Source organism: Sebastes fasciatus, chromosome 10 (genome assembly GCF_043250625.1).
Source record: "Sebastes fasciatus isolate fSebFas1 chromosome 10, fSebFas1.pri, whole genome shotgun sequence".
Classification (NCBI taxonomy): domain Eukaryota; kingdom Metazoa; phylum Chordata; class Actinopteri; order Perciformes; family Sebastidae; genus Sebastes; species Sebastes fasciatus.
The window spans coordinates 12,084,450-12,100,897 of NC_133804.1; the positions used below are offsets into that span (position 1 = coordinate 12,084,450).

Genomic DNA, 16,448 nt, shown 5'->3' on the forward strand with positions numbered 1-16,448 from the left:
ACGGAGAATCCCTTGAGCCCAGCTGATTGCCTTATCAATCATGACCCTGCCCTAAGATGGCTTCCCCTGATCAGACCGTGTGGATCTGACCCCGGTGACCACACAGTGGGAGGTTTTGCCCTTCAGGTTGCATCAGCACCGCCACTATCTGTCTTTTTACGGACAGTCGGCTCAATAAGCCCTCCTGGGGTAATCGCCGTGGATGACACAGTTACAGATTGGCGGGGTGACAGTGAAACAGGATTATGTTGAGTGATTAGTCTGAAATCAATCAGTTTTGATTCGATCTGGGCCCTAACCGTTATTTAGGATTATCTTTGGAGCCTTCAAACTGTCAAGCAGGCACATAAAAAGCAAGGCTGAGGCTTACCTGGTACGTCTCTAGTGGTTTGTTCTCCATTTGAAGGTCCCACACCTTGACAGTGAGGTAGTCCCTTGTCATCAGGTAGCGCCCGTTGTGGCTGAACTTCACGTCAGAGATGGACGAGATGATTTCAGAGAAAAAGGAGCGAGTGGAGGGATCCTCTGGCTCCTCAAAGTCTACGAGAGAAAAAAAACAAAAGGCGGTTATCTTCTGACAGAGAAAACACATTTTTCACCGCAGGAGGTCGCTGCTTAAAAGAGATGTTTTTCCTCCCGCAAGTCTTTTAATCATTCGCAGCGAGAAAAAAACAGATTTTGTTTGGGTGGTGGGGGCCCGCCATTGGCGAAACAATAACAGCCACAACTATGCCTGGATGCGGGGTTTGCCGCAGCAGCTGCATCTCTTCACGGTATTATTTCTGTGTGTGTTTAGGGAGAGAGTCGTGGGTCAGCATGCTGGGTAAATATTGGTTATGATTCATATTGATTCTGGCAGCTGCTGATCTGTGTGCAGGCCAGCACGCTGGGGATAAGAGCCAGGCATTCCATCGTTAGCTGTCAAGTTATTGTTCCTCCTCCTCCTTTTCCTCCCACCCTTCCTCCCCTCTCTGCTCTCCATCTCTCCAAAAAATGCCCCCACCATTCTCCCCCCTCCTCCTCAGCCGAGGCCTGGAGAATCGCTCTGTGATGTGTCAATGGGGAGTCTAACAAGGGATGCTGCGTGAGAGATGAAAAAATGGGGGGATGAGGAAGGGATAAGAAAAACAAATCAATGTCAAAGTGCTGGGCCCATTTGGGCCCTGCTGGATTTGTGTGTGTGTCAGTGAATGAGTGTTTGTGTATAAGTGGGTGTGGGCAATATGTGCATGTATATATGCATGTGTGTGTGTCCCTGCCCTCCCTTCCGTCCCACTCCAGAGGTGTATAATAGGGTCCCCGGGGAGTCAGCATGGGGGCTGTTTGGTCCCCCTCTCTCTATCCTCGGGCTCAGCGCTTTGGCAATCCTCCCCTAGCCCTCCATCCATCCCTCCATCCATCCTCAATCTAACACTGACTGATACCAGCAGCCTCCCAGATTTACAGGTATGGGAGATGATAGATTTTTATGTTGAGGAAGTTTTGTGTGTGTGGATGTCAAGGGAAGGATGTGCTGTGTGTGTGTGTATGCGTGGGAGGGAGGGCATCATACATCGCTCTGAGCCATACACCGTTCATGCAGTGAGACAGTAGGTCAGTAGCAAACAGACCTGTCCTGAGGCTAACGAGAGCACCTGCCTGCTCTGTGAGTATGTGTGTGTGTGTGTGTGTGTGTATGTGTGTGCGCTGCGAGCACCTAATGGCACGTACATGTCAATATCAACCCTGTCTCTTACAAAATTACGTTCCCATACACCTAAACTGCATTCTCCATTACGTTTCAAGGGAAATTATCATTTATTTATATATTATATATTATATATTATTATATTAATTATCAATTATTATTATCAGATTATATTTTCCCCCGGATTAGGGTTGCCGTTTTAAACAGTTTTAAACGTGTAGTTCATGTTGTAAACAAAAACGCAACAAAACTACTGGGTTGGGTTTAGTAAAAAAAACATGGTTTGGTTTAAAATGACTACGACATTGAAACAAAACAAAAATGCAACAAAAACACTTAGTTAGGTTTAGGCAACAAACCTACAAGGTTAGGTTTAATTTAAAAAAAAAAAATCATGGTTTGGCTTAAAATGGGGACAGAGCATCGGTCTCCTTGTTTGACGCATCCACCAGGAACCGTGTGGGATCTATTAGCAGAAATGGAATATAATATTCATAACTATGTTTTCATTAGCTTATAATATCCTGAAAATAAGAATTGCTGTATTTTCGTTAGCTTAAAATGAGCCCTTTATATCTACAAAGGGAGCGGGTTCTCATCATGTTGCACCACCATGTTTCTACAGTAGCTCAGAATGGACAAACCAAACACTGGCTCTAGAGAGAGCCAGTGTTTGGTTTTACGTTACCTGAAGGCCACCATAGTTCTCCGACACGCTTGTGAAACTGCGGTAACGTGAATCGCAAAGTGCAAAACCGTGGTACCGCCAGCAGCCGTCTGACTTCCGTCACTCCTAAAGTAGTGTTATTATGGTAAGGATGGCCTCTGAGCGAGACAGATGGCGTTACCACGGTTTTGCACTCGGCGGCTAACGTGACTTCAGTCTTGGAAAGGGAGGGGTAAGCAAAGGGGTACTCAGTCGCAATCTACACACTGTACCTTTATCCGTCGCTCGATATACTACGTTACCTGCTCTGCGCATCGCTCGTTGTATGTTGTATATACTACGTCACGTGGTGTGGCCTTCCACTGACTATTTGTGATACGTCAAAGACAAATGTAATCCAATACAAAATACGTTTCCGACCAAACATAATTGTGAATGATGTAGGGCTGACCCGAATGCTTTGTTTTTAATTTTTTTTACTTTTATATACAAGTATGTAATAAGAATAATGTATAAATCCAGAAATATCCCATGAAATAAGGAATCATCCCACAATGTCATTCATTATTCATATTCAACATTGATTATTATTAGTTATTCTCAGATGGATATTGCTGTTCGTTATGTGTAGAAGTGCGTGTGCGTACAGTAGTGCGCCTGCTTCGCCACGCCGCAAAGCTTTGAATACCTTTGAATATTTCTCACAGAAGCTTCGAAACCCAAAAAAAGGTATTCAGGACAGCCCTAGAATGCAGTTTATTGTATGGGAACGTAATTTTTTAGGAGACAGGGCGTGTCAATGTGAAACTGAATACCACAACTTAAAATGTACAACGAAATCCAAACATTTTGTATTTCTTATATACTTATTTCGCCCTAAAATAAATGCTCATGTGAAATTCAACAGGCCGTGTCAGTGCATGGTCCAGTGAACACATCAATATGTCTGAGGAAGTGACTGACGTTATTGAACAACAAGGTGTGTCCATGAGGGACTAATGCGATTGCTCTTAAGCAATTGATTTTCCAGCGAAAATGTCAATGTATTCATTATTCATTTGACCAGCGTGCATGCATGTGATGTTAAGCTTTAGAGAAGGCCGTTCATTGTTTGAGACACACACGGCGAGAATCATTGATGGGTTATCAATCCTGACATATTGAGCCACACAAAGGTGGAGCTGAAGCAGAAAAACATGTGTGAATTTGCAACCGTAGTGCTGCCATGTCGTTTCTGTTCTCCCACAACATCTCTCTGATGTTGTTGTGTATTTACAAATTTAGATAAACCTGCAGAACATTATCACACTAATAATACTATTACTTAGCTTCATTGAAGACAATGAGGTAATGTTCTTTGTGTTGTTTCAGGAAATTTGGGGGTTTTGATGGCCAAGAAAAGGAGTTTACATTCTACAATAAAACTCAGTGGTTTTCTTAAGACTGACTCTAATGCTTTTTTATTTAAAATTTAGATGATACAGAATTAGGGCTGTCAACGTTAACGTGATAATAACGTGTTAACGCAAATTTGTTTTAACGCCACTAATTTCTTTAATACATTATACAAATTGCAATTTTTATGTTGTAGCGGGCTAAGTTAGAGTGAAGATACTAGCATCATATTAAACTAGAAAACCTAAGGAATCCATTGGTACCAATCATGTCAGACTTCTGTAGCTTATTGCGAAGGAGGTTAAATAACGCTCCAAATTTAAGCTAAATTTTGGCGAGGAAAAACTGTCATGGCCATTTTTAAAGGGGTCCCTTGACCTCTGACCTCAAGATATGTGAATGGAAGTGGGTTCTATGGGTACCCACGAGTCTCCCCTTCAAAGACATGCCCACTTTATGATAATCACATGCAGTTTGGGGCAAGTCATAGTCAAGTCAGCACACTGACACACTGACAGCTGCTGTTGCCTGTTGGGCTTGAGTTTGCCATGTTATGATTTGAACATATTTTTAATGCTAAATGCAGTACCTGTGAGGGTTTCTGGGAAATATTTGTCATTATTTTGTGTTGTTAATTGATTTCCAATAATAACTATATACATATATTTGCATAAAGCAAGAATATTTTTTTCTCCAGTCAAATGTTGATAAGAGTATTAAATACTTGATAAATCTCCCTTTAATGTACATTTTGAACAGATAAAAAATGTGATTAATTTGCAATTAATCGTGATTAAAGTGGCAGTAGGCAGTATATTTTTGGCATCAATGGGCAAAAATTCCATAATAACCTTTCAGTATAATCAATAAACACAATGAGGCACCATAGAATAAAAGTAATACTTAACATAATCAAGTATTTTCACATGAAAGAAAATCTATAAAGATAACTATTTGCTCTTTCTCGCCACTCTTTTATCATTTTTCCCATGATGCACTCAACTTGTACTCACATTTGCAGTGTTTGTCGCAGAGCGCCGCCTCTCTCATGTCACAGAGGCGTATCGAGCCCTTGCTGCTGCTGTAGGCAAAGGTGTGACACTGCTGGGGGTGAAACTCCGCTGAGGTGATCACTTCTGTCAGCTCCTCCATGTTGGCTGGCTTGATGTCCACAATGTCTGAGAGACGGGCGCTAAGGAACAACTTTTAGACAGCTACTGCGGACATTTAGCTAACACTGTGAAAACCAAAACCCTTATATTTAGTTCTGAAAAAGTGACAAATTTTCTGTACAAAACAGATTTGAATAACATGTTTACTTTTCATCCTTTTTTTCCCAACAGTTCCCTAAAGACAGAAGACCCGAGTCAGAGGATACTGAAGCTGCGATCGGTGATCTCCAGGTTCCACAGGTTCACCCTGAGGTCGTCGGTGGAGATGTACGTCTGGAGGTCGGAGTTGACGGAGATGGAGTTGATGTGGTAGGTGTGCGCATTGCTGAATACACGCCTGGCTGTAGCCTCAACCATCAAGTCCATAGGCTGTAGCACCGGCACCTATTGGTGAAGACAGATCAGTTAGGGAGGAGGGAAAGGAAACATGTAAAGAAACACAGAAAAATATGCAAGAAATTCATCTTGATGGGTTTTGTAACACTGATTTAGTGCTCTATGTACTTTGATGCTGGTTTCCTCGAGGCCTTCTTAGATATGTGTGTGTGCACATTGCATGTGTGCATTAATTTTGTGTGTGTGAATATGCTGCATGTGTATGTGTGAGTGAACCACAACCAGATGACTCCAGGGATTCATATGACATTTACTCCACAAATCTTAATGAAACAGAGACAGTGACTGAGGGGCTCAGAGGCTGTTTGATGAGCTAGTTCAATCAGACTGTGAATATCTGTTGGCTACACGGCTACTCTGAGATCACGCCTGCCTCCCTCTCTCTCTCTCTCTCTCTTTCTCTCATGTAAGTGCTGAAGAAGTCACTCCTGTTCTCTTGTTTGTGTGTGTGAAAGAGAAAGCGAGAAAAGAGAGAAAGCAAAGGAGGTGGAAAGAGAGATGGCCCGAGGGCATCGCTAGGCCCTGCTGAGGAATGATAACTGAACTCTGCAGAATTAAGACGAGTGCACACACACACACACACACACACACACACACACACACACACACACACACACACACACACACACACACACACACACACACACACACACATACACACATACACAGTGCTGCTCGGGCTTCAAAGACACCCAGCACCAGTCTTGCATGCAGCCCCCCGTTGGCCAGATAAAACCCAGACAAAGAGAGGAGGGAGGGGAGCGAGAGAGGAGAACAAATCGACTGCTTCTTCCCTTTTTCTCTCGTCCGTTGCTGGCACTGACAGAGAGACATGGCGGCCCAGCAGGCTGCTGTATCTCCATGGGTGTCACTTCATTTCCATGTCTTTCACTGGCCATCCAGGGAGACATGGACCGTATTAACCCGTAACCCCCCCCCAACACTGACAGTTACACTGTTCAGCTGGCTCTTGCACCTTCGACATGACGCAATAGATCCTCATAAAATGTAAAACAGAATATTTTAAATTGAGATATGTCTGCTTTAAAAAAGCAACAAATACTTTTAAAGCAGCAATCAGTTAAAATACAAAAATGTTGATTAAATTAAAACATTTGTGTTTTAAAGAGATATACTGAATCATAGACTTTACATGATACAATAGTAATTGTTTTTGTTTTTTTTGGCTACAATTTGTAATTATATTTCAAAGCTCTTCCCTTTCCTCCTCTGCTTTTTACCCCCATGCGCAGATTTTCACAGCCTCTAAACAGGATTGCCACAGTCCCCGGCCTGTCCTCCAGGTTGCTATGATCCCCTGGCCAGCCAGACAAAGAGGGACAGACACGCTGAACACAGCACTAATCTACTATGGCAGACACACACACACACACACACACATATACACGTACACACACTGTCCTATGTGCCTGCCCGCTTTGTGTGAAAATTAAAGAGGTAGTGGAGTGATAAGAATGAGAGAGAGGATGATCCCTTCATGGTCTTCACATCAGTGAACATATCGATCACTCATTCCCACTTTCTTCCCCCAGTGTAAATTCAAAACTGTCCAATGACTGTGTCTGCTGGTGTCAGAGTGTCATTTATCAGTAGTGAAAGTGAGCATATTTTACAGGGAAAACTGTGTCAACTTTAACACCTACAGTGCAGACACACAGCGTTGCTAAGACGTTTAAGTAGGATTAAAGGCTATCATAGCACAATGACTGAATGCTACATTCTGATTTAATCAGCTTATCTGAGCTGTGCGTATTGAGACCACTCAATGTGCAAACTGAGGATAGACCTTTGTCACAGAAAAACCTTTTGACATATCACAGTAGGAAAAATATAGGTGTTAATTATAAAATTTCTGATGGCTGAATTCCATTTAGCTTCTGGTATTGTGCGTGCTGGTTCACTGTCACACTTTCATGGGTTAGTGGGCCATTGTTAAGTTTATTAGGAACACATGTGCTTTTGCTGCTATGACAAGTCAAAATGTCTCCTGTAAAAATCATCATCGTGTCTTTCTAGAAAGACGGGGGCACCTTTGGCTTTCATATGATTCATAGGATTTTCTCATCGTCGTTTTCCTAAACTGCTGAAATGCCTTTGAAGACATAGTTCAGCCTTTTGGAAAATGTACTTATTTGCTTTCTTGCCATGAGTTAGATGAGAAGAGTGACACCATTCTCATATCTGTAAGTTCAATATAAAGCTACCGCCAGCAGTCGGTTAGCTTATAGGCTAGTGGGAAGACACCCAAAATCTTGAGATACCCCTAGGTAGAACAAAGCACAACAATGTTTTTCATATTCTCTTCGGTCTCCTATATATGAAATGGATTCTTGTATAAAAATAATAATATAATATAATAATAATTTTACTACAAAAGTGACAGATATTGTGACACACCCCACAAACACACACACCCCACAAATAAAAGCAACACAAAATAAAGCCAGGCCGAATGGGAGGTGATGCACCTAAACTCATGTTATTTCATAATGCATGCTCCGATTGATCTCAAATTCGGTGTTATAGTGGTACTGATAAGACTTGACTTGGGCTTTGTAGGCAATGAGGAGAATTTTGAACTGGATTCTTCGTTGAATGGGATGCCAGTGGAGGTTTTGAAGGACTGGGTTGATGTGATCTCTGGTGTGGGAGAGGGTGAGCAGACCGGCAGCTGAGTTTTGGATGTAGTTTGTTGAGGGTTGTGGTGGATGTGCCGTACAGAATGTGTTGCAGTAGTCGAGTCGTGAGGTGACGTAGGCGTGGATGAGTGTTTACTTGACTCCGTGTGACATTTCGGGTGGTGTTAGACGCGATAGTTTTGCGTGACCCCGGCCCTTACCCGTAGCGAGGTGATGGTCGACGGGTCTCTGATCCGTCCGTCGTCATCCTTCAGGTTGTAGCCCTCCGGGCGCTTGTCTCTCTCGCTGATTTTCCACAGCTTCACCGTCTTGTCTGGAATGGATACATCACGCAAACACACACGCAGAGAAACACACAAACACAGAATACAGTTAGATCATGGCTCACTACAGTGAATCTCAAGATGGATGCGGGGGGGTTGGGCGGCCAATCTGGCACGTAGCTGGGCAGGAGCCAGCGAGAATGATGAATGGCGGCTCCTGTGTACATTCTGATGTCACTGATATCAATCTACACGTTGACTACATTTCCCGTCTGCAGTATACGCTCCCCCTGAAAAAAGCCATCTGGGCGCTTTTCATTTCTGCATCACACGAACACCAGTTACATCCCATCTTCTCAGTCTAGCGAGGGGGGATGGCGGCAGCAGTCAGGTTGTTGCCTTTTTTTTTTCTTTTAATTTCCGCTGTGAATATTGGTGTCAGAGCAGCGAGGCCATCACCACAGGACCCTCCACCATCTGCTCCAGCCACCGCTAGCACTTCTGTAGCAGCCATGCATGAAGCCCACAATCTGCAAGACGTCTCTCTGCTGATGTGTGTGCGTCTGTTTGAGCCGCCGTGCACATACGGTGTGTGGTGGCACATGCTTTGATATATGTGTGTGTGTGTTCCTGCTGTGGCAGCCATGCATGAAGTTCTCAATCTGAAACGCTTCTGCTGGTGGCACTTGCTCAGCCGAGCGAAACACAGATGCATTCACACTGACAGTCAAAAAGACATTTTCATGTGATATTAATAACGTCTCCTCTTACATCAGCTGTATATCTGCAAAGTGAGGAATGAATCACGCCTTTACTTGACACCGTTATTGAGTAACAGCAACACTCTGCCCACATTCGAACACGTTCTCATGACAGATTAATGGTTTCTTTGACCATTTCGCCGGTCGTGTCGCTCCCACGGTACCGCCTTATAGCTAACTGACTGACCGTTGGTGGAGAGCAGAAAGTAGGCGGCGTTCTGCTGAGGAAGCCATTTGATCTTGTTGATCTTCTCCTCGATCTCCAAACTCTTCAGGTAGTCAAACTCCGGCTCGTGGCTCTGGAATGTGCTGTAAACGTTGTACTCCCCTCGACGTTGGGGCTGGCTCTTACTCTGCAAGAAGAGGAACATAGTGAGAGATTGACCTGTTTGCTGTTAACGCGACAAGATTTAATATAGTTTCACACAAATTTGATATAGAGAGTTTAATTCCTTAACAAGATGTGCAACTTTTGAGAATAAACTTCCCCTTAAGTGCCTTCAAAGTTAGATAAAGCATTTTTTTATCCACCATCATCAGGTTCAATTTACCATACTTTGGTTTATGATCACATACTTGTAAAACTAATGATATTCTCATCAGGCGCAGTTTCACTTTATGTTTAGTCCTAATTAGCAAATACTAGCATGCTAAACTGAGATGGTGAACATGGTAAACATTATACTTGCTAAACAACAAACAGTTTATTAGCATGCTGATGTTAGCATGTGTTATTATTTGCTTGTTCTAGCACTCCATAGCATCCGCTCCATTAATCATGTATGGCACATTTACATTGAATCAACATTCAATTCCAAGATGCTGTATTTTCATTGCTGCTCCATTAGGCCTCCATGAAATGTAAAATTCTAGATGTACAGTGCACCATCTGCACATATTTCTCTGTAATAGAGTGCTCCAAGGATGACGTATTTTTGTAAGCCAACCAGGAAGTTGGCATCGCCCTGGTTCCCTCGACAAAAAGCCAATAGGATTTTTCCATTGGGTTTGGGATTATTGCAGAAAATAAGCTCTGTGGCAAATAAACCTTTATGATACTTTAACCTTTTGTTCAGCAAGATAATGTCCACAATTTAACACCGCTTTTATGATTTTTGAAGGCCTATAGACGAACTACACCACGGTCACATGAGCGTGAGTATACACAATGAGGCTCTAAAGGCGAACGAGTCAGAATGATGACGTTTAGTAGTCTCATTTAGCCACTTGTTAGCAACCGCGTTTTTTAATACACATAAAGGCTTCAAATTTCACGAGTGGGATATTTACTGACGTATTTTATGTCATAGAACAAAATGTTAAAACCAGGGCTGTCAATCGATAAAAATATTGAATTGTTTAATCGTTTGAATCACATTTTTTATCTGTTTAAAATGTACATTAAAGGGAAATTTGTCAAGTATTTAATACTCTTATCAACATGGGAGTGGGCAAATATGCTGCTTTATGCAAATTTATATGTATATATTTATTAATGGAAATCAATTAACAACACCAAACAATGACAGATATTGTCCAGACACCCTCACAGGTACTGCATTTAGCATAAGAAAATATGCTCAAATGATAACGTGGAAAACTGCAGCCCAACAGGCAACAACAGCTGTCAGTGTGTCAGTGTGCTGACTTGACTATGACTTGCCCCAAACTGCATGTGATTATCATAAAGTGGGCATGTCTGTAAAGGGGAGACTCGTGGGTACCCATAGAACCCATTTTTATTCACATATCTTTAGGTCAGAGGTCAAGGGACCCCTTTTGAAAATGGCCATGTCAGTTTTTCGTCAATTTAGCGTGTGTTTGGAGCGTTATTTAACCTCCTTCGTGACAAGCTAGTATGACATGTTTGATACCAATGGACTCCTTAGGTTTTCTAGTTTTTCATATGATGACAGTAGTCACTCTAGCTTTAAAACTGAGCCCGCTACAACCTCTGAAAGATTGAATTGCGGCCGGGCCCGATGGCGGCCCATCGGATTTCTAAGGTTAATTTAAATATCGCAAGTTGCGTTAATGTATTAAAGAAATTAGTGGACGTTAAAACAAATTTGCGTTACCGCGTTATTATCGTGTTAACTTTGACAGCCCTAGTTAAAATCTCTAAAGCTTGTGTTAACCACGGACCTTATCTCAGGCATCTAATTTAAAAAACCTTGACTTTGAGATGAGGGAACCGGAAGTGCTCATTCCTGCAGCTCTCTATTCAGCATGAAGAAACATTGGCATCTTAACTGGAATTCAGAATACATTTTGGTGGTCTTAAACAATGCTTCTCCATGTAACATGCGTTTATAATGGCTGCCCCACCAAAGCTTCTTAGCAGTAAAGGAGATTTTTGTTGTTTGTGGTTTTAATATATTTACTGCTGAATTTTCAGCTTTTCAAATAAACCCTTTTACTAGGTAGTAATCTTAAAATCAAACAACCCAACTTTAATGTTTCATGGCAGTCAAATCCTCTCAGCAGAAGGGCAGTATAATTAGTGTTGCATTGTTGGCATTTCCTACCTCCTGTTCCCTCTGGAAGACAACCACTCTGCCTCCTTTATCCCCGGTGGCCAACAGCTCCCCCGATGAGTTAAACTCAACCGTTGAGATAATGTCAGCTGCAACACAGGAAGCAGAGCAGAGAGAGGGGTGGGGGGGGGGGGGAGAGAAAATGTCAGTATGGACGACGTGCACAAAACTGTCAAGGTATCTGTCAGACAGAAAGAAAGAGCTTTCAGCGAGATCTGGTAGAGTGACTTCTAGAAAGAAACGTGAGGGGAAGGGAAGGGGGAAACCCATAAAGGACTCTCCGGCACAGTTTGGTGTAATATGGGTTAGGAGAAGCCCCTGAATGACTCACTGCATGGTATCAACTAATTCGGCCCCTCGTCTGACTGAAGTGAGCCAATCTGTGTCATTTAATTGCACTCCTGCTTTTTAAAGGACACCGCCGCCACACTAATAACGCCATTCACCTCTCTCCAGACCCCGTGCTGCTCGGCGACTCTCCTGCTCCTTCATTAAAAAACAGTCATACACCTTTATATCATGCACTTTTTTGCAGCTTATATACGTTTAAACATGTGTAGCACACTTTTTAACTTTCAATCTGTGCCGTGCATCAACAGGACAACAAAATACAGCATATATTTGCTCCATGTATCGCCAACATTTCTCAGTTTCTCTGCATACAGTTTCTCCAAAAGTAAATAACAGACACCTACCCTTAAGGTAGCTTTTCCTCTCCTCCTCAAAGACATACATCTGCCTGGATTTCAGGACAGGCTAATGGTGACTGTAATTATTATACAGCCCCGGGCTAAAAAAGGCATAGCATAATGTCTGTCGCACACACACACACACACACACACACACACACCACAGCAGAGGCTAGCCCTCTGTTTAACAGTGACAATAATATTAGACAGAGAAAGAGAGAGCTTGTTGTTTTGTACCCCCCCCCCACACACGCCCTCTGTGGACCTGCTACTGGCGGAGCGCTGAACAGGAGAGGGGAATGTTGCTATGGAGACCGTTTCCATCTCTAGCGGCAGTCGAAGGGGTGTATATATATGTGTGTGTGTGTGTGTGTGTGTGCCAATAGCTCTCAGACTTTAGTTGCTGATGCTAGCTGTAATTCAGCAGACAGAGCGAGCGAGTGCTGCAATAGAGTGAAAAACCTGCTACTGCATCTGGGGGAGTGCGTTCAGTTCAATGCAGCAGCAGCAGCAGCAGCACACAACTTCAGACAATAGAGTCCCTGTAGACGGGCTCATCTCCTCACATAGAGCTGCTGCGCATGGTGGGAATGACTAAGCGCCGTGTCTTCGAATATGTGTGTGTCCTACCCTTGTTTCAGTTAATTGTAAAAGAAAGCCACATTCAGAGACGACACCAGAGGGATTCTCATGGCCATGTGTTGATAATGACGTGAGGTGGAGGGTGGGGGGGCGATCCTAATCATATTTGAATCTAGAAACTAATTAACGTTTCATAGACGAGACACACTCTGACCTAATTAGAGCCTGGGAGTACCCCACTGACACACCATACCATTTTCGCACTAGGGCTGGGCAATATGGAGAAAATCAAATATTGAAATATTTGTGACCAAATACCACGATATCGATATTGCCACAATTTTGTAGGGTTGACTATCGGTGCTTTTACAAAATATCTATACAACGAAAATAATGATAAATAATCATCAGTAATGTGGATATAAAGACTAAGTGAGTAAAGGAAAATAATAGAACAGCTAGAACAGTTTGGTAAATTCAGAAATTAAAAGTTAAGTGGACTTGTATTTAAATAGCGCTTTTCTAGTCTTCCGACCACTCAAAGCTCTTTACACTACATGTCAACATTCACACACACATTCATACACTGATGGCAGTGGCTGCCATGGTGACAAGGTGACAACCTGGTCATCAGGATCTAATCCTCCTAATACTCTAAATACTCATTCACACACTGATGGCACAGCCTTCGGGAGCAATTTGGGGTGAAGTGTCTTGCTTAAGGACACTTCGACATGTGACCGGAGGAGCCAGGGATCGAACCTCCGACCTTCTGATTGGTGGACGACCTGCTCTACCTCTGAGCCACCCCGTATAATACATCACTTTATTGTAATGCAGTCTTGAAAACCAGGAAAAGACACTTGTTCCATGTTATGATATTACGACATCCAAAATCTAAGACGATATCTTGTCTCATATCACAATATCGATATAATATCGATATATTGCCCAACCCTATGTCGCATTCACCCTCGCAAGCACAAAAAACAGAGGCTGTAGTTATCTCTCTTTCTGTATCTGCATGCACAGAGATGTGTAGTGCAACCACACACTTACAAACACACTCACACAATGGTGCCTTCCAACACCATCAGGCCAAAGCCACTGCTGTGAATCTAATGGATTCGGCTTAACAGTCAGCATTCTCGAATCAAAGCTTTTCTCGTTTTTTCCCCCATACTTTTTTCCACTCTCTCCTCCCCTCATCAACATCCCATTAAGTCACTGAGGAGAAACAGTAATTGATGGATGCCATTTAACGAGTTTGCACACGGATACGTCCTTCAATCATCTCGCTGAATGGAGAATCGGGGAGAGCCGGTGGAGCAGAAACTCCGAGTAACGTGATGGAATGCTTCCCTAAATGAGTTTTTCCACATGCAAATGTATTCAACCAGGCAATTTATTCAACCTCAGCCACTGATGGAATTGTGTTAAAGTGGCAACACACAGTGTTTTCTGATAAAGTTTCATTATAGCGAACAAACTGGCATTCAATTAGCAGCGGCGTTGCAGGTGGGCGTGGTCTCTGTCGTGATTTCCGCTCGTACGAGATCCGATTTTTATTACGTGAGCATCAGCAGGTTCATGGTGGACTGGAATTAGCAGATCAAATGTGAACTTACACACACACACATACACAGCTTCATCAGCAGACCATAACCACATGAAGCCCATAAATCCCATGGCCAGCCAGGTCTGACACAGACAGGTCAGCGCTTCTTGATGCATCAGAGGGATGCTCGAGATAACACACATCCATCACCAGTAATAACACAGACAAGCCTGTTGGCCTGATGCTGTGATGTGTGTGTGTGTGTGTAACTGCACATACGACTGAAATAACACAAGCTCTTTTCTGGTTCTATCCACCGATCTGACCCTCAATAACCCCCCCTTCAGCATGCAATATAGAATCAGGACTCAAAACCAATTGGATGGAAACATAGATATGCATTGATTTTGGAATGAAAAAGAGTGCACGAGGAGCCAGAAAATGCGGGGTGGGGAGCGAGGATATTGAATGTATTTATAGACGCCCGAGCGTGCAGCATCTATCACCCGTAACAGGAAGGGCCGCTAAAAGAAAAGAGAGAGGGGGGAAGTCTGGGGAGGTAAGTAGGTCAATAAAAGATGGTACAGTACAGCGAGTCTCATCCGTACAGAATACAGCAAAGACCAAAATAGGAGCACTCTGCCTAACCTCTAGACAACATGTAATCCTGCCAGGGGTGGAAAAACAAACAAACTGAAGCTTGATCCTGTGGCACTGGAGGCTTGTGTAAGACAGACGGACCCAAAATGGTGCGACTGCGTGGTTGCGTAAGTGGTTTGCAATAAGTCCAGGTACAGGGAGGGACGTGAGCAATATGGTGTCGTGTAAATGCTTTGTTAGCGTCAGACGTGGCGAGGAGAGGATTACAGCACTTGTGCTGAGCCGCCTGCGTCAAAGGATCAGGCCGGGGGATAATTCAGGTCCGTTCTCGCACTCTCTTTCACCCGCCGGCGCTGTCCTTCCTTCTGTGATAATCAACAATACGTATCAATCTGCACGTCTTCTTCATGTACCACAAATTCTCCATTTTCTGTGCTGAATAAGCAGCTGGTAACGGCTTCATTTCACTCCAGCAAACAATGGAGATCAATCGAAATTTTCGAACAAACCCTGCTACCTACTGGTCCGGCGCCCAGCCATATGATTAAGGGTTTATTAGGCTTTATTAGCTGCACACAAAGCAACAGAGCACAATGCAGCTCTCTTCATCTGAAGAGCATGACTCTTTGTAAGATCTGGAGTGAACAAGCTAATTAACCTGGTTTCTCCGGGATCAGCCCCTTGAGAATGAGACAGAATGTGTGTGTGTGCGTGTGTGTTTCGACTGAATGTGTGTAGTCTCTCTCTTTTGTGCACGTATGTGTGTGTGTGTGTGTGTGTGTGCACGCCTGCTTTTCTGTATCCCCACGCTCCAGGGAGTCGAGGGTGAAATGGGCGAGACGTGTTACTGCTTCACTTCTCACACTTCATTAACACATCGCCGTGGCACACATCTGACTACAGACACAACACAGGACAGGACAGGGCAGCGAAACGAGAAGAAGTGGCGATCGATTCCTGCATGCACTAACACGAATACCAAGCGGGGATCATTTCAAATGCTTGTTATTTGGTATTCTCTTAGAAACTGAAGATGTAGGAGGGGGGGATGGTGCATGGGGAAGCGGGGGTGCATAGAATTATAATCCACCACCAAAACAAAAAGCTGCCTCTCCCTTTCTATCTGTCTGTGGTGCTTTCCCTTTCATCTTTTCAAGGCTGGAGTGAATCAAACATTAGACGGCTGCTGTACAGACTGAAATCCTGTATCTGCGGCGACCTTATCACCAAAACACGGAAGATCCCGAGCGACGCCGCTTCCTCGAAAGAACGCAGGAATTAGCTATCAAAACTTACAAATGTATCCCATTATAAAGTCCAGAAAGGTCAAACACTGCTTACCTGTCAGGCTAGCGTATGTATGACTTACGTATACAGTACATCTATCACGGCGGCGCCTCAAACGAGCGGTTGAGAAATAGGATATTATTTTACAGTAGCAACACCACGGGTATTCTTTAATAAATTCTCATTAAATTTTC

General features: G+C 43.4%; 1 protein-coding gene across 3 annotated transcripts in view; it reads right to left on the minus strand.

Moving 5' to 3' along the window:
* ppp2r2ba (protein phosphatase 2, regulatory subunit B, beta a) overlaps positions 1-16,448 on the minus strand; it is a 55,867-nt gene that overhangs the window by 3,655 nt on the left and 35,764 nt on the right. For 2 of the 3 annotated variants that reach the window (XM_074648183.1, XM_074648184.1), the window contains exons 2-7: positions 11,530-11,627; positions 9,189-9,354; positions 8,178-8,290; positions 5,128-5,305; positions 4,763-4,927; positions 371-540 (exon numbers count right to left, since the gene is read on the minus strand). In XM_074648183.1, coding sequence (XP_074504284.1) covers positions 371-540; positions 4,763-4,927; positions 5,128-5,305; positions 8,178-8,290; positions 9,189-9,354; positions 11,530-11,627 — 890 coding nt within the window. Of the gene's footprint in view, positions 1-370; positions 541-4,762; positions 4,928-5,127; positions 5,306-8,177; positions 8,291-9,188; positions 9,355-11,529; positions 11,628-12,233; positions 12,372-16,448 lie in introns of those variants that run through there. The other variant, XM_074648185.1, reaches the window with a different exon arrangement.